This window comes from Heterodontus francisci, chromosome 23 (assembly GCF_036365525.1).
Source record: "Heterodontus francisci isolate sHetFra1 chromosome 23, sHetFra1.hap1, whole genome shotgun sequence".
Taxonomy (NCBI): domain Eukaryota; kingdom Metazoa; phylum Chordata; class Chondrichthyes; order Heterodontiformes; family Heterodontidae; genus Heterodontus; species Heterodontus francisci.
In genome coordinates, this window is record NC_090393.1 from 36787265 (window position 1) to 36813182 (window position 25918).

General features: G+C 39.3%; 1 protein-coding gene and 1 long non-coding RNA gene across 3 annotated transcripts in view; one reads left to right on the forward strand and one right to left on the reverse strand.

The window, feature by feature from the left end:
• Positions 1-25777, forward strand: part of dhx37 (DEAH (Asp-Glu-Ala-His) box polypeptide 37) — a 32728-nt gene extending 6951 nt beyond the window's left edge. Inside the window, exons 7-28 of one of the 2 annotated variants that reach the window (XM_068055070.1) lie at positions 10-102; positions 1500-1596; positions 2415-2528; positions 3480-3581; positions 4300-4414; positions 4880-4978; positions 8629-8696; positions 10358-10502; positions 10765-10841; positions 12219-12451; positions 13465-13576; positions 13743-13849; positions 13989-14177; positions 15463-15587; positions 16769-16885; positions 17270-17442; positions 18310-18424; positions 20862-20999; positions 21281-21375; positions 22682-22755; positions 23390-23487; positions 24786-25777. In XM_068055070.1, coding sequence (XP_067911171.1) covers positions 10-102; positions 1500-1596; positions 2415-2528; positions 3480-3581; positions 4300-4414; positions 4880-4978; positions 8629-8696; positions 10358-10502; positions 10765-10841; positions 12219-12451; positions 13465-13576; positions 13743-13849; positions 13989-14177; positions 15463-15587; positions 16769-16885; positions 17270-17442; positions 18310-18424; positions 20862-20999; positions 21281-21375; positions 22682-22755; positions 23390-23487; positions 24786-24868 — 2569 coding nt within the window. In that variant the 3' untranslated portion in view covers positions 24869-25777. The remainder of the gene's footprint in view (positions 1-9; positions 103-1499; positions 1597-2414; positions 2529-3479; positions 3582-4299; positions 4415-4879; positions 4979-8628; positions 8697-10357; positions 10503-10764; positions 10842-12218; positions 12452-13464; positions 13577-13742; positions 13850-13988; positions 14178-15462; positions 15588-16768; positions 16886-17269; positions 17443-18309; positions 18425-20861; positions 21000-21280; positions 21376-22681; positions 22756-23389; positions 23488-24785) is intronic. The other variant, XM_068055071.1, reaches the window with a different exon arrangement.
• On the reverse strand, positions 11963-16980 carry LOC137382735 (uncharacterized). The gene is made up of 2 exons (XR_010977270.1): positions 16738-16980; positions 11963-12761 (listed from the first exon to the last, which is right to left on the reverse strand). It is a non-coding gene; the product is annotated as an uncharacterized lncRNA (long non-coding RNA).
• Positions 25778-25918: the final 141 nt, after the last annotated feature.

The following is a 25918-nucleotide window of genomic DNA, read 5'->3' on the forward strand; positions in this document are numbered from 1 at the left end:
TGTCCACAGTAGTAATGGAATCATTGGCATTACAGAGCCCAGGCGAGTAGCAGCTATAAACATGTCACAGCGAGTTGCAACCGAAATGAATCTTTCAGACAGGTAAAAATGTTTCTTAATCTGAACTGAAATTTGTTACTTCTTGAAAACATAATATGGATTTTGGTGGGGGGTGGGTGGTAATTGGTCCAACAGTGTTCAAGATTTTGCCCTATTGGACCATGTGTGCACACGAAGGAGCCTTTGAGACATACATAAAGTTTAAATCCATCCTTGCACTAATCTGGTTATATTTCAGGTTGCTGATGCTAACAGATCTTGCTGTGCTGATTTGGGATTTATCCTTCATTGAGGCAACAGTACCAAAAAAACAGTAGTTTTGCAAACCTTCAGGCCCACAGAGTTCAAACTAAACAAACCAGCATATATTAGAGAGCGGTTAATAAAGCATACGGTATCCTGGGCTTTATTAATAGGGGCATAGAGTACAAGAGCAACAAAGTTATGTTCTACTCGTATAAGACACTAGTTTGGCCTTAGCTGGAGTATTGCGTCCAGTTTTTGGAGCCGCACTTTAGGAAAGACATGAGGGCATTGGAGAGAATACAGAAAAGATTCACGAGAATGGTTCCAGGGATGAGGAATTTCAGTTATGAAGATAGATTGGAGAAGTTAGGACTGTTTTCCTTGGAGAATAGAAGGCTGAGAGGCGATTTGATCGAGGTATTCAAAATCATGAGGGGTCTGGACAGAGTAGATAGAGAGAAACTGTTCCCACTCGTGAAAGGATCGAGAACGAGATGGCACAGATTTAAAGTATTCGGTAAGAGAAGCAAAAGTGACATGAGGAAAATCTTTTTCACGCAGCGAGTGGTTAAGGTCTGGAATGCGTTGCGTGAGAATATGGTGGAGGCAGGTTTTGAAGCATTCAAAAGGGAATTAGACAGTTATATGAAAAGGAAGAATGTGCAGGGTTACGGGCAGAAGGCAGGGAAATGGAACTGAGGGAATTGCTCTTTCAGAGAGCCAGTGTGGACACAATGGGCTGAATGGCCTCCTGCACGGTAAGGATTCTGTGATATGGCCGTAGAGCCCTAATCCATAACTAGCCATGACTATAAAACGATATTGGGTACCAATCATTTGTCCATTGTAATGCTGTAGTGTTTAAACTTTGCCACTGGTAGAATTGCTTATCAGAGGGTAAATTTTAGTCATTTTTAAAACTGGAAATCTGAATTATGTTATCTAACAATCGCATGCACCTCTTGGGGTAAGCACAGGCCATGTTCCCAGGCTTAGTGTCATGCTAATTGCTAAGCTGTATGCAAGAGTGGTGTAGGTATGTCTAACCTAATTTTTGTGTTTTCTTCCCATCAGTTATGTCTTTATCTGATATGCACATACTCAGATTTTTCACTGACGATCATCTGTTGAGAATTGCCTGATATTGTAGGGTACTGTAGCAATACTAAATATTTAACTTGTTGCTTTTGAAGGGTGGTTTCATATCAAATACGATATGAAGGAAATACAACTGAAGACACAAAAATAAAGTTTATGACAGATGGTGTGCTTCTAAAAGAAGTACAGAGGGTGAGTAGAATTTCTTTACCGAATGTTGAGTTAGAAAAGCAATTGATTGCTGAGGACTGATTTACATTTAAAGAACTATTTGTCCAAATGTTTTTTTTTCTGCAGCTACTAAATTATTGCTAACTTTAATGCTGCAAAATGAACTTGGGACACGTGCATCTGTCAGAGCACATAATCCTAGTTGCCTCTGTTCGACTATCCTGTCTGCACAGAACCTCTGGTTCATTTATGGGTTTGACTGCAGACCAAGAGCCGTTGATGCATTGCTAGAATGGTGTGAAGTTGCTCACCTTCATGATGTTGTGATGTGAAGAAAATTGAGGATCACAGTTTTTAAAAACAAACTGATAAACACAACCATGCATAGTGCAAAATTCAATATAAGTTTTTAATATTTTGCTAAAGTTTGCAAAAGTACATTGTACTTAGTAATGCCCAGTTAAGAGCCCTTGAGAAATGTGTCTCAAAAGGCAGTCTGAGTTACAGAACTGAGCTCCATTAATATGATACTCTAGCAACATGCTATTCTCCAGGGTTATACTACAAGCTATAGGTATACGAGTATGTAAGCAGCTAAGTGGAACTGCACATCAAAGTTGCCTAGATTTTGATAATGTGCTAATGGTTGGTTGATTTTTCAGTTTCACCATGTATTATTTGGCACTTAAAAGTGGTGAAGATGTGCTGTATATAACAAACTCTGATGATGCAGTTGAGTAACAGGAACTTTTTGTATACAGTCCAGTTAAGGCTTGGCTTTTGTTGTTCATTAGTTTTGTTGACCTTCCTGTATCCATGTTGGCCTTTCAATCTTTCAGGATTTTTTGCTCACAAAATACAAAGTGATTGTTATAGATGAAGCTCATGAGCGGAGTGTGTATACAGACATCCTGATTGGCCTGCTATCTCGTATTGTTCCTCTTCGAGCAAAGGTAAAAAGGATTTCTTTAGGATTAAAAAGGATTTCTTTTATTTAGATGTTTAATGTACTGTCAGTAGTGACATTTTCGATTCACTGGACTTCCAAAATAAAGCAATAGACCAGTTGAGATATTTCAAGGGATAGTCAGCATTCCATTCATTTAATAATTTATTTATCTGTAGAATAATGAAGAATCATTGAGTTGGTCACAACTTATACAAGTCAAAGAACAAGAGGGAGGGCCACCAAGCTGCACGATATATTGTCACAATGTGGTTAATGTTTACCATTCTTTCCGCCCTCCCCATTGCATGTTATCAGTCCCAGCCATGCTGTATTAGAAAGGCTGAAAGCAAGTAGCAGGCATTTCCCTACATGAAGGCAAGTACAATTACCTTGAGGTATCCTTCCAAATGCTAAGAACCGTAGACAAAGGTCTGGGAATAAATCTTATCGTTCTCTTTTCTGTCGGAATGATTTCTGGCATTGCAAAGCTATAAAAGGGGAGAGCTGAAAATACCCTTTTTAATGTAAAATACAGCCCCCCCCTCACCTTTGTGATAAATGCAGCCATGTGGTAGGAAGGCGAAGAATCCACTGGTGGTGAAGGATAATCGATATTGTGTGTAATATTTTGGATACAAAATTATGGGAAGATATTCTGTATGTCCTGACATTAGAATATATAGTTTATTAAACTTTTATTTCCATGAGTAGTGTTGAGGGAGGGACCTTGTGTGGTTTATAATAGGTTAAAATATTCAAAGGTCTAGCCATTGGAGAAATTTTACCAAATAAAATTGACAGATGGAATCCACGAAACCCTGATTTTCATATATTGGCTTTATCAACATAATGTTAGAGCCATTTTAACATTCCAGGTGGTTACTTTATACTAGTAATCATTTGCCACTGTACTTATAGAATGAGCCTCAGTAAGTATTTTGCTTGTTCCCAACAGAAAGGGCAGTCAATGAAACTGATTATCATGTCTGCCACTCTACGCGTGGAGGATTTCACAGGAAACAAGAGACTCTTTCCAACTCCTCCCCCTGTCGTTCAGGTAACCTCACCATGTTAATGTACAGCAGAAAAGTTCACTTTGGATATGTCATTTTATAAAGTATGTCATAAGAAAACATTAACGCATCTACTCTCAGATTTTATTGCACACTTGAGGGGGTTACTTCCATCTATTCATAATCTATATTGCCATTTCGTTGTACAGAGGAAAAGCACTTTCAAACTGAGTACAATGGGATAATCTTTCATTTTTAGTAATTTTTTCTTTTTTTTTTACATTCTTTTTTACATTTTTTACAATCTTTTTTTTTGCATTTATTTCATTTCATCTTAGTTTGTTCAGTTTGCTTACCCACTGTTTTTTTTCAGGTTTGCACTTGCTGCTGTTCACTATTCAGTGTATTTAAACCTAATCTGTACTAATGCTTTGTCTTCCAACACATCATTAACATATTGTTTGCCTTTGCTCCGTGACCTTTTGGTCAGCTATGTGGCCTGGTCCAATCTAGACCTCCTTTGTTATTTCTTGCCCCACCCCCACCTCACTTGCCTATAACCTGTGACTTTTCTAATATTTGTCAGTTCCGATGAAGGGTCGCTGACCCGAAACGTTAACTCTGCTTCTCTTTCCACAGATGCTGCCAGACCTGCTGAGTGGTTCCAGCATTTCTTGTTTTTATTTCAGATTTCCAGCATCCGCAGTATTTTGCTTTTATTACAATGGGATAATCTAATAGTTCCTCTGATAATTCTTTAAGGTGGATGCCAGACAGTTTCCTGTCACTGTTCATTTTAACAAGCGGACTCCGCTTGATGACTACACAGGAGAGACTTTTAGGAAAGTTAGCAAAATTCATCGGATGTTACCTCCAGGTAAGAAAATTACCAAAATTTACCTTACTTTCCTTTCACGCGTTATTGCTTTTCACTCTATTCTAATTCCATCTTGGTGTTTGAAAATTTTTTTGTAGAGGATAGCTAGAATTCTCCACATCTTGGGCCATTTGTCCACAAATTGTGCTCAATGTGTCAATACCAAAATAAAAGCATAGGTTTAGCATTTAAAACATTTTTTACTAAAAGTTGATTTGGTCATTCAGCAGTGTGCATATTATCTTAGTCAATTGTAAAAATATCTAATTCTTTAAGCACTTGAAAAGGTACCTTTGCACAGAATTTGACCTCAAGTATTAAATTATCTGATATAGTTTTGCCTTTTTCCAATTGGGACTAAATTTTGGTTGACTGTTTTTACTCAAAATTTGTCTTTTTACTTAAACTCTAAAAGACTGCATCTAAATGTTTAATTTTGATTTGTGATTATTTCTTTCCTTATAGGAGGTATCTTAGTGTTTCTGACAGGACAGGCTGAGGTGCATTCTATGTGCAGAAGGTTGCGAAGAGCCTTTCCCTATAGGCCTAACAGCAATGTAAAAGGTAAACATTTTGCACTGCAGTACTCAAACATCATCTGCTTGTAAATGCCATTGCATATTTGTTTAATTTGTATAACTGAGGTATTGGTTTGGCTGATTGTGTGTTGAGGACCATTCTTGAAGGAGCCTTTTGTTCATAACAATTAAAGTGCTTGGGATTGGGGGTAGTGTATTGTGATGGATAGAAAATTGGTTGGTGGACAGGAAACAGAGTAGGGATAAATGGGTCTTTTTCCGAATGGCAGACAGTGACTAGTGGGGTACCACAGGGATCGGTGCTAGGACCCCAGTTATTCACAATATACATTAATGATTTAGATGAGGGAACTAAATGTAATATCTCAAAATTTGGCAATGACACAAAACTGGGTGGGAGGGTGAGTTATGAGGAGGATGCAAAGAGGCTTCAGGGTGATTTGGACAAGTTGAGTGAGTGGGCTAATGCATGGCAGATGCAGTATAATGTGGATAAATGTGAGGTTATCCACTTTGGTAGCAAAAACAGACAGGCAGATTATTATCTGAACGGCTATAAACTGAGAGAGGGGAATGTGCAGCGAGACCTGGGTGTTCTTGTACACCAGTCGCTGAAGGTAAGCATGCAGGTGCAACAGGCGGTTTAAAAAAAGCAAATGGTATGTTGGCCTTCATAGTGAGAGGATTCAAGTGCAGGAACAGGGATGTCTTGCTGCAATTATACAGGGCCTTGATGAGGCCATACCTGGAATATTGTGTGCAGTTTTGGTCTCCTTATCTGAGGAAGGATGTTCTTGCTATAGAGGGAGTGCAGCGAAGGTTTACCAGACTGATTCCTGGGATGGTGGGACTGACGTGTGAGGAGAGATTGAGTTGGTTAGGATTATATTCGCTGGAGTTCAGAAGAGTGAGGGGGGATCTCTTGAAACCTGTAAAATTCTAACAGGACTTGACAGGGTAGATGTAGGAAGGATGTTCCTGATGGTGGGGGAGTCCAGAACCAGGGATCCTAGTCTAAGGATACGGGGTAAACCTTTCAGGACTGAGATGAGGAGAAATTTCTTCACCTAGAGAGTGGTGAGCCTGTGGAATTCGCTACCACAGAAAGCAGTTGAGGCCAAAACATTGTATGTTTTCAAGAAGGAGTTTGATATAGCTCTTGGGTCTAAAGGGATTAAAGGGTATGGGGCGAAAGCGGGAACAGGCTACTGAGTTGGATGATCAGCCATGATCATCATAAGTGGCGGAGCAGGCTCGAAGGGCTGAGTGGCCTACTCCTGCTCCTATTTTCTATGTTTCTATAACCATTTAAGTGAGATATGTCAATGTGAGCACCTCTATTAACTATTGGACAACATGCTCTGGGTAGCACAAAATCTAAATCTGGTATTACTGTAAATGGATGATGCCCATTAATATGCAAAATGTCATCCGCCTAATTTTATGGTACTGTCATATAATTTTAAAATTCTCATCCTTGTTTTCAAATCCCTTTGTGGCCCTCCTAATTTCTGTAATCTCACAACCCTCCGAGATATCTGCACTTGTCTAATTCTGGCCTTGTGGGCATTCCCGATTTTTAATTGCTCTATCTTCCTTAAACCATTAAGAAGTTTCTTAAAATCTATCACTTTGACCATGGCTGCGTTTGCTGACAATGCAGCCACTAGGTGGCACGGTGCTTGCACATGCGCAGATGCAGGTTCTGCAACTGGAACGGCAGCTGCCAGGATTAAAGCTGGCCCTGCTCAATTTATCACAGGAAATGCTTATGGCTAGATCATTCTAACAAACTAACCTTACATTAAGTTGGATGGAAGCCCAGTAATATACTATGTAGTTTCGGATACTAACTGTAATCGTCAGATCCATTTAATATTCCAGTGATCCTATTAAATACAAAAGGAATTTTATGTTTGAATTTGCATTGGAAGATAGCGAATTGGCACCCCGCTAGATGGAAAAGAAAATCGGGCAGAGTATAAAATGTGCTGCCAATTCGTTATTGTGATTCATTTCTATGACTGACCAGGACTGATTTTCACCCGAAGGCAGCTACTAGCTCCCACCCCACTGGCCGCTCTCCCCCCTTGGCAACTCGCTTTCACCCCTTCCCTACCAGCAGCTTCCCCCCCAACCCCCTCAGCTGCTCGCTCCAGACCTCGCTGCTCCCCCCACCCCCCCACTGGCCGATTGTTCCCTGCTCATGCCACCTCCGGTCGCTCGCTCGCTCTCCGCACCCCCCCCCCCCCCCCCCAGCGGCGACTTCTGGGCCGCGCCGCTTCCCTCCTTTCGGCCACTCACTCCCATGTGTGATCATTCTCCATGCGCCGCCCGAAGAAGCAAGGCGGGCTGCAAGGGGCGACGTAGGAACGAGTGACTGAGAGGAGGGAAGCGGCGCGGCCTAGAGATAGTGGCTGGAGGGTGGGGGGAAGCGGGGAGCGAGAGGCTGGAGAGCAGGGTGGCGCAAAGCGAGCAACAATTGGCCAGGGGAGTGGAGGGGAGCAGCAGGGTCTAGAGCGAGCAGCTGAGGGGAGGATGCGTCGAGGCCTGGAGTGAGGGGGGGAGAGCTGCAGCCTCAAAGTCTCCCATTCAGCCGCTTCCTCCAGCCCAGTGAGGGGCTAGATACCCGATGACGGTTTATCGCGCATGCACGAAGATGGACCTGGCGCAGATACGTGATGGCATTAGCCCTGCGTGGTGACATCATCCCACGCATGCGTCACTTTGTCCTGGTGAGATGTAGCTGCGCATGTGCGCAGCTTGGCGCACTCTGATGTCAGCTGGCTGGTGCATTGTCAGGAATCACTTTGTTTGACCATCTGCTCTATAATCACCTTAAATGGCTCGGTGCCTAATTTTGCTTTATAATGCTCTTGTGAAGTGCTTTGGGACGTTTTATTACGTTAAAGGTGCTTTATAAATGTAAGTTGTTGGTGTCTGTCTAATCACTTCAGAGCTTAAGTTTTCTGACCAGAAAAGAATTTGCTGAAAGCTTTTTGTTCCCGTTGATTTCCAGAGGTGGGTGGGGGAGGATAGAGATTTTGCGTTATTTGTGGCAAAATCCTGAATTTGCTTGTAACGGACATGCCCACAATTTTGCTACAAATAAATTAAGGAAATGTTCCAGAGAGTGTAAAACTGATGGGTTGCATCTTGCTGTCAAAAATGTCAGTGGTGCCTCAGTTTGAACCATTCCTATCAAATCGTGGTGCTCTCCCTGTTTAGGGGAGGCATCTGTTGACTGTTCCAGTCGATTTTGCCAAAATCTAACCGGTAGATCCGACCATCTATATCAAAACCCTAAGGACCCCAAACTCCTTTCCTAAAATGTTTCTTAAAAGGTATTCTCTTTCAGAGGACATCCTTCTTGATTGTATAAAATAGTACGTTGTATTGGTGAGCAGCTCTAAGAATTTGACTTTTCATAATCATGTTGCATTGTAAAGTGCTTGTAATTGCTGGCTAGGCTAGATTCTAAAATTCTATGTAAACTCAAAAGAAAATGAATGGTCATATTGGTGCTGGAATTTGGAGTATGAGAACAGTTGTCAACCAAGCATGAGTGGTCTGCAGAATCTAATGATGGAAATTGGACATAAGAACTGCTGCAGTTGAACAGTAGAGTCCCAGTCTTTCATTCACGCTGTTGTTTGTTTTTCCTTCAAATTATAGAAGCTGATGCTGCCACAGATGATTCAGTTGAAGCAATTAAGAAGTTTAAAAAGGCCAAACCTAAATCTGTACGTGTTCTGGTATTTTATGCATACTTGAAATACAGTATTCTGATGTCTTTCAGGCTTGCAGACTGCGTATCCTCTTGTAACCATCAGTAAAATCAGCTCAATATGCTGGTCGCAAGGCTATGACAAGAGAAATTACACTGTTGAAGCTGTGCCTGTAAAGCAGAACTAACTTGAGAAGCAAGTGCCAGAGGATCTTGACGCTGTGGAATTTCCCCTGCCATTTATTTTATGGGGTGAATTCAATAGCACCTGAAACAGAAAAACAATTTTAGGCAGCAATTTTTCTGATTGCTTTTCTACCCAGTAAAGAAGCACAGGTTGAGCTATTCAGGTCAGTAGCAGCTCCAAGCCCATACCATCTTCAGCAGGACTGTTTTCCTTGTCTTCAGGAAGAGTCTGTCTCTGGAGACACCTGCAGGAGGAATGATCCTCAAGAAGCAGCACAAGCACCTCATTTATCTTGCTGCACTTTTAAACATTCCTTCTATTTCCTCTCATTTAAGTTTTCCTCACCAAAGCAAACTTGAGAGTATTGGTTAGAGCTGTTTAATATTTTTAGTGTCCTAGCTGGTTCTTGTCTTTTCATGGGAGGCAAATAGAAGGATCTAGTCCTTTCTTCTGCATAAGATGCTCACTTGAATGCTAGGTAGCAAAGCAACAACACAGAAGCTAGTCCACAAGTCAAAAATTGGCCAGCGCTTTTTTAAGTTCTATTTTCTGAACCTCTGAATCAGTTTGAATTGCGACAAATCTCAGTCTCACTTTATCCTATTAACTGGTTGAAATGTGCAGTATCAGCTCATAATTGTAACAGTTAGTGTCATTTGACAATTTGTGTGCAAAATGTATACTATTCCACGAGTGGCCAAGCTTCTTGTTTTTGTGTGTGTACCATTAGGTGTGTTCCTTGGAGCCTCGCTTTATTAAGTTCAAATTAATGTTCCCAATAATTGGTGTGTATCCTGAGCTGTAGATTTAGGATTTAGCCATCAATAAGGTAACCACTCTAAGAACAGACTACCAGACCTAAAGAATTAAAACAACACAACAGCGAGCAAGAAGTATAAGTTAAAATGGAGCTATGTCTGGACTTCATGGACTGACACCAACCACAGGCTTTTTAAAAATTTGTTCATGGGATATGAGTGTCACTGGGAAGGCCAGCATTTACTGCCTATCCATAATTGCCCTTGAGAAGGTGGTGTTAACCCACCACCTTGAACTGTTGCAGTTCATGTGATGAAGGTACTCCCATAGCACTGTTAGGTAGGGAGTTCCAGGATTTGGGCCCAACAGTGATGAACAGCGATATATTTCCAAGTCAGGATAATGTGTCACTTGGAGGGGACCTTGCAAGTGGTCTTCCCATTGCCTGCCGCCCTTGTCTTTCTAGACAATAGAGGTCACTCTTTACCCAAAAAGTAACTCCAATTTCTTTGTTTGGGTGTCTCCATGCATCTATTCAGTTATTGCATAAGATTTTGTAACTTTTCAAGTTTTAGAATTATTTCCATTCCTGTGGTTGGCTGCCAGGTTGCTTTGAAAGCTTTGGCCTTCCTGGGACCTGACAGTGACATGAGGTGATTAACAGTCTTGTGTTCTTCAGCACTGTCACTATAATAACCTGTGCTAACATTTGGTTTTATTTCTTTCTGCAGAATTTGCCAAAGATTAACCTTGATAATTACTCTGTATTGCCAGTGGATGAGGGAGATGAAGATAGAGAGGCAGGAATTGATGATGAGAATGAAGTTGGCTCTGATCTAGATCTGGATTTGGGGGAAGGTGATGATTCTGAAGAAGGTACATGGTTTATGGACTTTCCTCCCACCATCACACACTGGAAGAATTTCAGTATTTTGTAGGATGGAAAATTAGACTAACCCAAACTTGGATAAAATTGCCATCATTATAATCAGATTAAATGCTATTTTCGTGAATGCACTGGAACATTGTCAAAAGGGCATAAAATTGGAATTTCCAAGCACAAAATTATATGAAGTTGTTTGAAGTATGTGGTTATTATAAAACCAGCCATTGATATATCCATCTTTTGTATACATAGTTGAGAAGTCCGATCCTTCTATTCCACTGTACGTTCTTCCACTTTATTCATTGCTGGCAGCAGAAAAACAAGCAAAGGTGAGCTTTTTCCTTCCTGATCTGAGATTTAAATGCTGAGTTATGGAATGCTAGAAAAGCACACATATGCTCAAATTTGGCAGCTATGTTAACTTACTACAGTATATTTGCATGGGACAGATGATGTTGATCCTGTGCAATAATAATTATGAAAGTTTTGAAAACTTTACAGGAACTTCAATTAAAATGTGGAATATTGGCCATTTTTTCATTAGTTTCATACACTCCTCACTGAATTGCAGAATTATGTAGTATTTTGAATTTTTTAAGTTTTCAATTTAATTTTTTTGTGGAAGAAGTAAACATACAAATGATAGTGCACATGTTAATGGAATGAAATTTAATAACGTCGAGTGTACAATATGTTAATTGTGTGTCAGTGGTTTGATTATATGCAGGTGAAGGGTGATAATTGGGGTCTTAGTTGAGTACTTATAAGCAGACAGCCACTGAGACTGGTGGAGGGTTTTAAGTGAGGAGCTACATATTTGTTATGCTTTTACTCTGCACAATAAATGTGAAACTAAGTAAATATAGGCTCCAGCATTACCCTTCCATAACAAGCTTTCTGGAATTTAAGACCATGCTCTTGTCAGACATGTCAGAATTTTAAGTGAAAAGAATACTTATTAAATTGAACATACTTATTGTCTGTATATACCCCTTGTGCTTGGTTAAAACAAGGCTGGGCAGTCACTTCCAATGTTGAACTGAGAAACCTAGAAACTCCCCTTTAAGCTGAGCAGCAGGATGTATGCTGCATTTCTCCACTAGCTAGCATTGAGTTCTATATAGTTTTATATACATGCTGACTGGGAAAAATCAGTTTATTTGTAAACTCAAATTTGTGTGGTTTTACTGGGCTTTCTGCAAACTAACAGCAAATTTGATGAGGGCAATAATTGTTTCTAAATGTCTAATTTTCGCTTGTCTGTAGTCTGTTGTGTAGGTTTCTGTAGATTTCAACAAGCCAGTATCATAATCTTTGAAATAAACAATAAACTGAAGATTTGAGACTCTACAGTGGTTTTCAAACTTTTCTGTATGGGGGACTCTCTGCAAGAATTTTCACACATCTTGGGGAACGCCTGCCCTATTTCTGAAAGACAGTGCCAGCTAACCAAATGAAAATAGGATTTTAATTGCAGAAAACATTTGTGTTAGTATATGGCAACAAGAATAAAGCGTATAAAGTCAACAAACACAGAATTTGCAAGACAAGGGCTTCTTGGGACTTTCCAGGGTCCATTAGCCATAATTGAAAAACCTGTAGATTAATATACTTCTGTACAAAATAAATTTCTATGATCGCTTATTCAAAAATCAGAAGGAAATTAGAAACCAATATTCTGAAATTTCTAATTCTCTATTATTTAGGTATTTCGTCCTCCTCCAAATGGTACACGATTGTGTGTGGTAGCAACCAATGTAGCTGAAACTTCTCTTACTATCCCAAACATTAAATACGTGGTGGAATGTGGCAAGGTGAAGAAACGCTTTTATGATAAAGTTACTGGAGTCTCGTCATTCAAAGTCACCTGGATCTCTCAGGCTTCAGCCAATCAAAGAGCAGGTCGTGCTGGCCGTACAGAGCCGGGTCACTGTTACAGGTCAGTAACTAGACTTAACAATAACTAATAATCATCTTTAAAGCTAGACCAACACAATGGGTCAATATTCTGTCCATTGGGGTGAAACGGTCGGTTTTGAGCCCATAACATATTCTGCACCCAGTGAGTTCCTAATCTCTTTGGGCTGTCGAAAGTGAGCAGAGGTTGAGGACCTCCCCACCAGCACTGCCAGAAAGATAAATTGTTAGGATGATTTCTCATGTGACACATGCATTGTTCCTACTGGATCGGCGTTGGTAGAGATCTTGGGAGCTGGCAATTAGAGAATGTTGTTGAACACTGGGTGAACCTGCAAAAGGGAGAAAAACATGATTTCTTTTCAAAGTAGAAAAAATGTTGACTTAGGTTTTGTTAAGTTTTTTCTTTCCTCTATATCAACAAAGTTTTTGAACAAATCGATTGGCTATTAGTCACTGGAGGATGCTGAATATTTGCACATTTTGCATAGAGCATTTAGTGACAGAAACTGAAGTGCTGAAACTGTGGTACAATCCTAATAAGATGCATATGTTTTTGTCTTAAAGCATAACTATTGTGACAGGTCTGATCTTGGACCTGAAACCTTGTAAATGTGTTTTGAATCCCAGCTGCAGAAGATATGTTATCCCTTCCAAAACAATGAGCTTTATCCGTAATTAATAATCTGTGGAGTAATTCATTCATCCCAAACTCCCAGAATGGAGCCACATCACAGCGAGCACCACCCTGAGATAGTGCTACAAAATTGTAGCCCTAATGTTCTAGCCAATGCATCCAGCGATCCTTGCTGGAAGTTCAGGAGCATGGACTCACCGCAAGAGATTTATTTTAAGTTTGTGCGTTGATACATCAAAGTGTTTTTATCTGATAAATTGCCTTTAAAAAATGAATGCATGTCTCAATATAATATTGAATGCCGTGTGTAGATTCAGTGATGGAGAGTATTATTCTGGTCTGTTGAATTAAATGTCAAATCTATGAAGTGTGATACTAAATGCAATAAATGTGTGCAGGCTCTACTCCTCAGCAGTTTTTGCTGACTTTGAGAGATTCTCTGCAGCTGAGATCACAAGACGACCTGTGGATGACCTTGTTCTTCAGATGAAAGACTTGAACATTGAAAAGGTATGTTTGTAGGAGATTTGCTTTCTGAGGTTAAAGTATTTTCCTTGTTTGATGCATCGTGATCTTATAATTGGGTTTTAGTTCAGGTTGAAGACCTCTCCAATATTAACTAATTCAGAAGGTAAAGGGTCATCAATGCTCATGAAATTTGATTCTTTTTGGACAGGTGATCAATTTTCCATTTCCAACTCCTCCATCAACAGAGACATTGATAGCGGCTGAGGAGCTGCTCATTTCTCTTGGAGCTTTGGAGGATCCACCAAAACATGGAAGGTAACTTCAAGACTGGTCTGTTTTAATTCACGTTTTCAAGTAGTGTTGCTGATTTAAAGAATCTGTCTTTTTAAATTGCCTCAAGGCAGGTGCAATTCAGTATGAACTTATTGCCAGAAGTTATTTTCTGTCCTTTCAGGTTTAAGGAATTAGAACGAGCAAAGCTGACCTGTCCTATCACACCCCTGGGTAGAGCTATGGCATCCTTTCCTGTGGCACCTCGATATGCAAAGATGCTTGCTTTAAGCAAACAGCATGACTGTATGCCATATGCCATTATAATAGTGTCTGCTATGACTGTAAGAGAACTGTTTGAGCAGCTTGACAGGTAAAGTTCCTATTCATATTTAAATGGAATTTTAATTATTTGTCCTCTGATTATCTATCTGCTTTATTATCCATGAGAATTTTCATGGAGAATGGATGACTAGTGGGAATCTGTATGATAACATTCTGTTTTATTTTGGAGCAAGATCCTCAAGGCAGCAACAACAGCTGTTGTTGCAGCAGTTGCAACTACCCATAGTTTCAGCCACTGGACCTGAGACAGGTTCAAGACAACTGACAGACAAACACTCCCCAACTCTGAACATAGACCTCCACCTACAGAGTGAGCACTAAATACAGTGTGCACTGACCTTCAGTAATCCCACTGACCAGTCTCTAGAGCAGTGATCTTAGTGAAACTACAGACTTAAAAATCAAAGTAGTGATGCGTGTTTAAACCTGTTTCTCAACAGTATGCGTTTAAACAGGCAGGCTCTGAATCAATTTTAAAATTAGCAGCTCTGCTGAGATCATTGCAATGAAGATTGCCAACCAGATAACTTGAAATTAACATGTATGGTCTTTAGCGCACACCTTTGCGCTGGGGGATTTATATACCTGCAGATGAACTCTTGCAGCGTCAACTGATCCTAAGAGAATTTAAGGTAATGGGTGGGGAAAGGCAGAGAAAACATACTGCACAGTAATTTGGGAGTTCACCTGGATCTTTGGCCACTTTCATTGTGGTAGATAATCAAGATTCCATTACACTGCATGTTTAAGTATTCTTAAAAATCATTACTCAGGATGCTAATTGTCAGTTTCTTGAACAAGTTCATTCCATTCTGCTTCCATTTTTGTGAACATGGCTGTTCGTTGTTCTTGAATGCACTATGGCTGTAATAACAGCTCTTAAGTTTAATGTAATTGTTCTTTACAGCTAGTTTTGATCATATTCTGCAGTATTTTTGAAAGCACCCTGGCTGATCCTATGAACAGACTTAAATAAAACTGAATTATTAATGCTGATTGTCGAATTGTTTGGTTGAACATTTGTTTGCATAATGACATTTAAATAATGTCAAATGGAGCATGTATATTTAGACTTAGAAATTGTGAAGAGTATTACTTGGACAAGGTACTGGAATCCATTGCTGCCCATAGAACCAGAAGTTCCCTTTTAACTTAAAAATCCTATAATTTTCATCTAGAGGCTTAAATGTTTCTTCCTGTTCTCACTAGGTGCTGGAAAAATCAAATAATGTGTATAATGATCCTGCTTTTAGTCTTGCATGGTATGTTGCCTTTTTAAAAATAACTGTCTAACATTTTTTACTTAATTGCAGACCAGCCATCAGTGATGAGGAGACAGAAAAACTGAAAAGGAAAAAGGCCAGAATCTCCCAAATGCTGTGGATTTGGGCTGGACAGGGTCCATCTCTTAAACTTGGAGACATCATGGTTATACTTGGTACTAAGAATGGTTTAAATACCAAGCAACTAAAATCTCTGACTTGAAGTTTCGTGTCAGATTCTCAAGTAGTGTACTTGAATTCAACTCAGCCCCAAATGCTGTTCATGCTTAGGCTCCTATTTTGTGAAAGGGCAATAGGTGGAAGACTACCCAAGAATAGAGCCCTCCACCAAAGGGATGGAAGCGATACCTGCAGACAGTGGCGTGACTATTCTACTTCAATGAAGTGCACAAGCTCAGGTCACCAATGAGTCTCAGTGCGAGGCAATTTTGTGGACCCTATAGAGGAATAGGACATATTCTTAGTGCTGTTTGGAGTAGCCCCTCGCTTTCTCCTCTCCCACCTGTTTCAGTGCATAAATACAGTGAGTGGTATGGTATTGAGCTACATAGACCAAAAAATACTTTAGTCTTTCCTCCTCTCCTCCTTGACCTCTTCCTCCATATAAACTCCCCAGATTTATGGTCACCTCCACAACCTTGCCATTTTACCCTCCAACTTTGAGCTCTTGTGCATCCCAGCATCCCTTCATGCTGCCATTGGCAGCTGTGGCTCTGGAATTTCATCCCTAAACTCCTCCGCTTCTTCAATTCCCTCTCCTCCTTTAAGACCCTGCAGTAAAACCCGTCTCTTTGACCGAGCTTTTTGTCATCTGTCCTAATATCTACTACTTTGGTTTGATGCTGATTTTTGTTTAGTTTTGCTTCTGTGACGCACATTTGGACATTTTTCTACTTTAAAGGCATTGCATAAATAGTAAGCCAGTTAAAACTTTCTGTCCAAGCCAGTATGTGTAAAATGGGACAATAGTTTGTTGGATAAGATATCACAGCACCAAGAACCAGAGAGCTAATCCACCCATCTTCATGAAAGGAGGGACGTTGGGAAAATGTTAGTTGTATTACTTTTTAGGACAACTGTATTGAATTAAGGTTGGAAAGGGTTAAAACTATGCAAAACCATTTAATTTCGCAAAGTTTTAGTGCTTTCAAACATCATGAAATGAGTAATGATTGATTTTAAAAATTCTAGGATTAATATTGCATATAAAATGGCAAAAGTAGTGGTAGTATTACAACACAATCTTAAAAATGACAAAAGCCTACTATTTCTAATGCACACATCGATTACTGTTTAAGTAATTACCTTTATTTCTGCACATTGCTGTCCATTCCAGGTGCTGTTGGTGCGAGTGAGTATGCAGGATGTACCCCTCGCTTCTGTACAGAAAATGGACTTCGACATAAGGCATTGGTTGAAATCAGGCGTTTGCGAGGGCAGCTAACTAATGCTGGTAAGAATTGAAGACAAATGGGCCAACCTATAATTTTAACTATTAAAAGAATGTTCCAAAATATAATATAAAATGGAATTGGAGGTAACCTTGTGGCTTGGCTTGGTAATTAGTTTGGCAGTAATAGCACAGCATCAAAATAATAAACCTTGCATTTAAGTTACACATGATGCAAAAGACTTTATCTATAACACAAAGTATGTAATGGAAAATATATGGTTTCTTTCCTGAGGAAGCAATAAGCCATTCCTTAAATAAAATAACAGTTTACTTTATGTAAGGTGCACAGTCTAACTATCATATTACTGTTTATTGAAATATCTGTGAATAATTTGCAATTGGTTGTCTTCTGAATGGTTGGTGCCTCTTCCTGCTCTTTTACAGTGAATGCTGTCTTCCCAGAAGCTGGCTTGTTTGTTGATCCCAAAATGAAACCGCCAACAGAAACTCAGGTCATGTACTTAAGACAGATTGTAATGGCAGGTCTTGGGGATCACATTGCCAGGAAAGTCCAGTCGGAAGAGGTGCTAGATGAAAAATGGAGACATGCGTACAAGGTGAAATGAATTGAATTAATTGAACTTGGATACTTGGATTTGATATGAGTAGTGAGGCATTCCGATCAATGGACTGGAATGTAAATGAATGATTGGATCTGAAGGATTAACAGGGAACTGTAACAGTCAGGAACTTTTGAGTGTCACATGTTTCATGGTACAGGAGTATCATAGAATCATAGAAATTTAAAAAGAAAAGCTCCTTAGCCATAATATCCTTCACACTGAATAATTTGGAAGATATTTTTATTCTGTTATGACCTTGGATTTTTGGATTAGATTGAAAAAGTGCTTCAGCAAGCATTTTCTTTTGAAGACATGTTTTTGTTCTGTCACCTTAAAGGAAAGTATGTTTTCAAACTTCTCCTGACTCATCAAAGATAGTGAAACTGTCACCTTAAATGCCCTTAGTTTTTTTTTAAAAGGTTAACTTTCTTACTGCCATGGAGATTTTAAAGTAGGTTTTCTTTTGCTGCTAAGCTACTCAGTAACGAAAACAATTTGCATTTCTGTAGTCTGGAGACATTGGCTGCATCACGATTTTGGGGATGTAACTTCAAACCAGTAGAGAATTTCCCAGCCCCTGGAAACAACACTGCAGGATCGAAAAACAAATTATTCCACCAATAACAGAATTTTCCAGGGTTTGGCATATCTGAAACAGCTCTTCGGCAACTTGAAGCCACATCTTGCTGTATTTGTAATGGTGGCTTTCAGGGACAGACGGATGATCAATGTAATTAGTGTCATTGGATAGGTTTCGCAGCAAGGGAAATGCTGTTTAGAAGTCTCCATGTAAAATAATATTAAAACCTAATGTACTGTTTTGTTTTTAAAATGTAAACTTTTATCTGTTGTGTTCCACAGACCCCACTCATAGATGAGCCAGTGTTTATCCATCCAAATTCAGTGCTGTTCAAACATCTTCCTGAGTTTGTGGTTTATCAAGAAATAGTGGAGACTTCCAAGATGTACATGAAAGGTAGGAAGGAGCCAACTCTCTCCAAACTAAATTACAGACCTTGCAGGCTTTTTAATAATTGACATCACAAAGATTTTTCTGATTTATAACTAGAAGGCACTGTCAATAACATTGAGGTGTTGATGGATATTTTATATTCCATCACTTTTTCCTCTAAGTTTGCAGAATTTCTCATTTTGAGAATTGTTATAAAGGAGCTACACACAAAGGTACTATGGCTTTCTTTTTATTATGAATCAGAAAGGATCGACTGATATCCAACTGGAATCCTCTGGTTTCTAAATATTGAAGCTAAATTTAAAATACAATAACTTCAGTGTGATATTTACATTGCATTTTGATTATCGCTTGTATATCACATTAGTAACTACACAGTTTTAAATGCTGACAGTTCTATAAACCTACATGAGGCCTGAAACAGCTTTCTTAAAAACAACTTTATTTTGCATGACTGAAGAAGGTATTGTTATCGGCGTCTGAAATATTACCACATGGATCAAACTGATTGGGCACCTTTATAGCTGCAGGGCTCAATCAACTGGCACAAATGAGAATTTAAAACGTGAAAACAAAGTGCTGGAAATACTCAGCAGGTCAGGCAGCGTCTGTGAATCAGAACTGATGAAAGGTCACAGAACTGAAACATTGGCCAGAATTTTACGGTGGATGGACGGGAGCCGGACTTCAACAAGAAAGTCGGTGGTGAACTCGCTTCCGCCTAGCCCAGGGCTCCGTCCGGTGTTTTACGGGTCCCCAGGCTTTAATTGTCCCAAGGCGGGACTTCTACCCACTTGAGGGAGGGGGTCCCACCTTAGTGAGCTGTCGGCCAATCAGCGGGCCAGCAGCTCTTAGTCCCAGCAGTGTCACCGGGAGTGGTGGCCACTGCTGGGACTGCAGCCCAGCCGACATCATGGAACGAGGAGGGAAGGTAAGTAGGGGCATGCCTCACCAGGGGTATCGATCCTTCCCTGGTGAGGCTGGAGTGGTCGTTCGGGGAGAGGGGGGGGTGTCTTGGGTCCTGGGGGTGGGTTGGGAGGTGGGGGAGGCCCTTAATGGGAGGCCATTGTGGCCACTTAAGGGCCTTGATTAGCCTCAGGCGGGTAGGCCGTTTCCCACCCCCTGCCTGATGCCGTAAACTTGTCCGGGGGCGGAAGCAAGGCGGGTAGGCCTCCCAGAGCCTGCTGCTCAATTTTACGCCGCCCCCACACCACCGTTCGACCCGCTGGAGTGGTGTAAAACTCCGGCCGTTAACTCTGTTTCTCTCTCCACAGATGCTGCCTGACCTGAGTATTTCCAGCACTTTCTGTTTTTATTTCAGATATCCAGCATCTTCAGTATTTTGCTTTTATTTTAATTTAAAACAAGTATTCTGTTTGGAAGTCTCTCCTTTTGCCAGGCTATATACTGTTTTGTAAATTTGCAAGTTTTTAAATTCATTTAATGTCAATCTCACTGGAAATCACAGCTTTCCCATTTGCTGTGTTTTACTTCAATACTGTATCTACAATCAGGAGCTTGAAGTATCGCAAAATACCTCCAATGTGAAATATCCCCAACTACACTTCAGCTATCTGGGACAATATAGTTTTTAGCAATAAAGAGTATAACTGAATTTCAAATAGGAAAGTGACTTCACAGACATTTATACCAGGTGTATATATATTAGAAATATGTTAATATTGGAAGTACTTTACCTACAACTATACACTTGGCAAATTCTCTTGAAGAAAATGGCAATATATAAATTCCTTCCAGGTGGGATATAATACCAAACACAACACTTAAAGAAATTCTAGTATGGCAATCCTTATCATATGCTTCTAAATATGAACATTATAACATGACACGAAGAATGATTATCATACACATCAATTGATATTGATTTTAATGTCATGCTTCTGGAAGATTACAATGAAGCAATAGGGATTTCTTTCTCTATCTCTCTGTCTTTCTTTCTCATAAAAAAGTGTAACTTTATCTGGTTTTCTTCATTTGGTACTAGTGTTACAGTAGGGTTGGAGCAGTGGCCTGAATCCATGTGCCACAACTAATGAGTTGGCAGCATACGATGAAATCACGTTTCAATCAGAATTCTGATTATTGAGAAAGCTGGCAGCATTGTCTGATTTATACTGCAACTGCAGACAAATTTGGAGGTGAACCCTTTTCATTAATAGTACTCATCTCGTTCATCAGTGCCTCAGAGAGAAGTGGAAGGGATCAAATTGGGTTAGAGCAATTTTTTGAATGAGGAGCTGCTCAGCAGGCCAAATGAAATTGTGAAGTGTGTCGCAGTTTGAATCTATCACAGATATGGTAGCAATTCCAAATTATGTTGGTGCAACCTTGTTATAAATGTTCTATTTATTATAAGCCGTATTTTTCTACTGTCTCCTTGTCCAAGTTTAAAAATTGTGAAATCAAATCCTATTACCAGGACTGACCGCGATTGAAGCTGAGTGGATCCCTCTCCTCCTCCCCCAATACAGTCACTATGGAAAACCTCTGGATACACCTCCTCCACGTTACTGCCCTGACACTGGCCGGGTTAAATGTCACAGAAGAAGTACCTTCTGTAAGTTAATGTGTTAATAATTGGAGAATGAATTCCACATAATGGAATTCAGATTTATTTTTTAGCTTTGTTAACTATTTTTTCTATATATCAACTGGATTTCAAGGGAGGGATTTTGCCTATGGGTAAGCAGTAACATATAAGGACTACAAAATGCGGGGGAAGGAGTTTAAATTTATTAAATTTACAGAGTGTAGCAAAAAAGTTTTCTAATTTTTTTTTGGTGTAGATTCGTAAGCACTTTATGTTCATCAGTCAGTTTGTTATCTCCCTGTTTATAGTCAGAGTTGGCTGGCAACTTCCCGCAGTGGAAGTGGACTACCCAGAAGGACTGGATCGATACAAATATTTTGCAAAGTTTTTATTGGAAGGAACGGTGAGTACTTTCTACCCTAAAGGAGAGAAATGCTTGTTGTCGACTCTATACCCCAAAGATTCCCATTTTGTTGTTTCAACCTTTTTACTAAAATTACGGGATAAATTCCACCCCGAAGAATTGGCAAAACATGTTAGTAAGAATTGACAATGAAATGGTAACTTCTCTGAGGGTGGTGTTTGATTTTTGCTCAGCCTTTGTTTGGTTTTTCCCATCTGCTGCTCCTCTCTTAGAGGTATTGACCGTTTACTGAGGTACAGTTTCATAGGTGCCATGTCGGTACCTGCTACATTACCTTAGTGGACATTCATATATGGACCTAGATAGTGAGTGGGTGGTGTGCTATTCAATTGCATGGGGCGTCACACTCATCTGTGTCCTCACCAGACATCCACACTTTTTTTCCCCTCCCCTTCCATAACTGAAGGGCACTGAGGCCAATTTTGGCATCCTAATGCCAATGCAGCTAAAGTCAGCTGACTCAACACAGATGAGGAAACTTGGGACCTTTTTGCCTGTACGGATGAGGTACTTAAAATCTGGGCACATCATGGCTAAATTGCAGCAATGTAATATATGGTTCTTGAATCATTGACTATTTGTTGAAATGGTGGTGCTTCCAGCCTTTGAAGATTGAAAGATTGTTTCCAAAATCATTCCATAAAACTGTTTGTGAAGGAAATTGTGTAACCTGGTCCCTAGTAGAATTAACTCATAACATTCTAATCATGATTTGTTATTGTATATTCAGAAAAGCAGTGCAAAAGACTGGATTATAATACAAAAACAATCGAATCGATCTTAATTTCATACTTCAATATATGCATAGTAATATTACAGTGCCAGTGGAATGGTATGATGAAGTACTAACACGCAGCACTGTAAATTAAAAGGGGAACTACACACACTTCCATCAAGCCCCAATTTCACTCATGTTGCTTTTATGAAATATTCTCCATAGACTGAAACATTCATGGTCACGTCATCCCTGGGTCACACTTATACACCTCCTTAATAGCTGAACTCAGAGTGGGATTGGCAAAGACTTCAGAAAAGGTGTCCAACTGATTTGTGTGTGGTCAAAGAGATTTAGTTGGGGTGGGGTGGGTGGGGGAGGGAAGAAAATTAGGTAATGTGGCTCATAGGGCTCTTATAATTACTATTTGTTTGGGTTGGAAGGTGAAAGGAAATTTAATAATCCCTAGAGTTGTAGATTAAGTTAAGATGCAAGTCACGCTAGTTAAAAGTTAATGCATAATCTGTTTTGGAAATAATTGTCCATTTACTTTTCTGTCTTACACTGAAGGTTGTTAAAAAATTTGCCACCTACCTCAACTGCCTACTTTCCAGTCCATCAACTATGTTAAAGACCTGGGCCAAGTAAGTTTGTACATTTTCATCAACAACCAGGCTTGAAATCACAGTGTTAAACATAGTATTTAGTACTGCAAACCTCATACTGCTTCAGGTAATAGAAAATATCCGCTGAAATGATATTAGTTTCTAGTGTTTTGAGAGAAAAGTGACCTTTTAGTGGATTTGACAAAGGCATGTTTTGTGCCAGATTTTGAGGTGCATTGTGTTGGTTTGCTAATGTGCCATATCATGTAGTAATAAACTGTGACTTAGTGCCCTTGATCCCCTTAAAAGAACATTCCCGATCTTGGCCAGCAATTGGAAGAGCTTGGTGGATGCGCTGCAAATCTGCATCTCAAAGGGGAAAGAAATGGAGGGCAGATCTACCAAGGCTCTTACACACATTTATTAGCTGTTGCTTGGAGGCCTGGCTTTGGCACATCACCCCTCACTCACTAGATGCTTGTTTTTGGAGGTGTTTTTGGTCTTTAACAATGGCCGAAGTAGATTAATAAAATTTTTCTTGTGCCATATAAATTTAATTGGCAACACCATTTAGATATTTATTTTGGGTAGAAAGATAAATTGATTTTATTACTTGTGGAGTTATTTTTTGATTTACAGGCAAGACCAGTAACCACAATCCTGCTTTTCACAGGCTTCAGCCCAGGACAGATGCATTGTTGGGAGCTTTGGTTTCTGAAAATGTTGACAATCGTGATGCATTACTCGCTGCCTGGAAGAAAAATAGTAAATGTGAGTACGCTATAATGTTGGTGTCTTGTATTTACCAGTGCTGAGAAACCAGCTTGCACAACCCAAAAGTCCCTTTGTGAAATAGGAATGATGCAGAAAAGTTATAAGATGCCAGTTATGCCTTTGGTTTTGTTTTCAGTTTGTTTTGTAATGACATAAAAATATTCAAATGGTTTAAAAGTATAAGCTTAAGTTCTTTAAAATTTGTGCTAAATGTACTTTTTGGAAATCCCCAGTGTAAGTATAAAGTATTGAACCTGTTGCTTCCTGAAAATTCAAAATTCCATCAGTCTGATTTTGCGAACTATCTTTAGTGATGTGCATAGAGGAGGGAAATTGGATGCTGCACTGGGTTAGTACATTGTTCTTTCACTAATGCGGCTGTTCCACTACTTAGTAAAAGTTTAGGCAGCTCATGTTCTTTCAGTGGATAACAGGAAAGAGCTTGCATTTATATAGTTCCTTTCACAGCTTCAGGGGGGTCCCAAACCCCCTAACAGCTCGAAAGGCACAAAGAAATGTGGTAACTGTTGTAATCTAGGAAATGACGCAAAACTGTTGAACTGCTAGCTTGGCCCAAAGGGAAGGAAAAGAAAGATGATGTGAAAGGTGTATAGAGATTGGGGTTAAGGCATTGTAGGTGGGGTCTTTTACTTACTTCAGCTTAATTTTGAATCATTAAAAGGGATTGGAGGTTTAATCTTTTTCTGTCATTATTGATTCAACAGTTAATGTATCTAATAAACACCACTTAATTGAATGTACAAAATCAGTTAATAGAGAGTGGGCTTGTGTGTTATGTTGTCATATTTGTCATATCTCTGAAATGGATTTTGTGGTATATAATTTAATTTATACTTTTGGTGATCATATTAAGATCTCGTTTTGATAGGGGAGACTTGGTTGGACTGTGGCTTTAAACACTTGGACTCAGGCTCTGGTTTGACTCCAGCCAGGAGAAATGGAATGAAAATCTCTGTTTTAAGAGCGCTGTGGCAAAATGAGTTTGGGAAATCTCACCCAGTTCCTGGGGAGGTTGGCCAGTATTTTGACCATTGCTCACAATTTGATACAAATGATCAGTCTCTTTAAGGGGCTACATTGTTACTGTGGAAAATCAAGTATTATTACATTAAAGGACAAGTTGAGGCACGTTAAGCTACTTTTATATTGCATAATTGTACAATGCTGTATTTAAAAAAAATATTTTTAAAATTTTACTGTTAAGAGTCATAGTTAAATGATATCTTGCATTCTGTCATGGTTAACCTTGTGTTGATTTTTTTTCTTTTAAACAGACCTGTTATTAGCGTATTGTCAATGGCTTCCTGAGGCAATGCATGCTGATGTTTCAAGACACTGGCCTCCAGTACAGGTATAATGTACAATTTGTTAGTTTCCAGTTGAGGGAAATTGCATACATCAGCAGCTATGACCTCTGCAATTTTGGCCATCAATGGCATTATGTTTGCGTGTATCTGTTCAAGAACTGACTTAGTTACGAGAAGTTTTTGAAGACAGAATGAAATATAACTCAAAAAGGTATAGAAGTGAAATAATGTTTTGCTCAAGTTGAAGACTGGAAAATTATATAAAAATAGAAAATGCTGGAAATACTCAGGTCTGGCAGCATCTGTGGAGAGAGAAACAGAGTGAACACTTCAGGTCAATGACCTTTTGTCGGAAATGGAAAAGTATAAACTGGTGTATTTGTCCAAGAAGAAAACCAATTTGAATTTATTGGTTGTTTAGCAGTGGGAAAATCTGCATTGCAGCTGAACCCTTGTATCTGGATAAATTGTGATAGCTACTTCACAAGAGCTTCATTTGATTTCTTGAATTCCTTTTACTGATCCATTTTTTTTTATGTTGCAAACATTTGTGAAATTTGAAAAATGAATGCTTGTAGCATTTTTCATTGACTTGTACTGTAAATTTACTGTAGCAGTAAAAGTACTTTGTGTACCATGCAGTTGTTTTGTAAAGTAAGACTTTTGGTCTTTGTAAGACCTGGGGGGGAAATGACTAAGGAGAAAAATCCATGAAACACTTTGTTGAACACATATAAATAAAGATGTTTGTCCAGCCCAATTCATTCTTGTTGGGTAGTTGCACTTATAAAAACTGATTAAACTTTTGTAGCTTTCAAATATAAGTTATTCTAGATGTTAACTGTTTTTGAGTATTTTTATTCCTTTTGAACATTCATTTCAAAAACTGGTACAGATAATTGGGAGCATCAGTAGTCTTCTGTCAGTATCAATAAACTAATAAAAATTTCTTGCCTAAAGCTTAATGTGAAGAATCTGATCCTTGTTAGTTTTGTTTCCATATAGAGGAGTAATTCTTGTACATGACAAAATCTCATACATACTTGTCAGGAATGTTCGAGTATGTTCATGTTTTGGATCTTGCGAACCATTGAGATGTG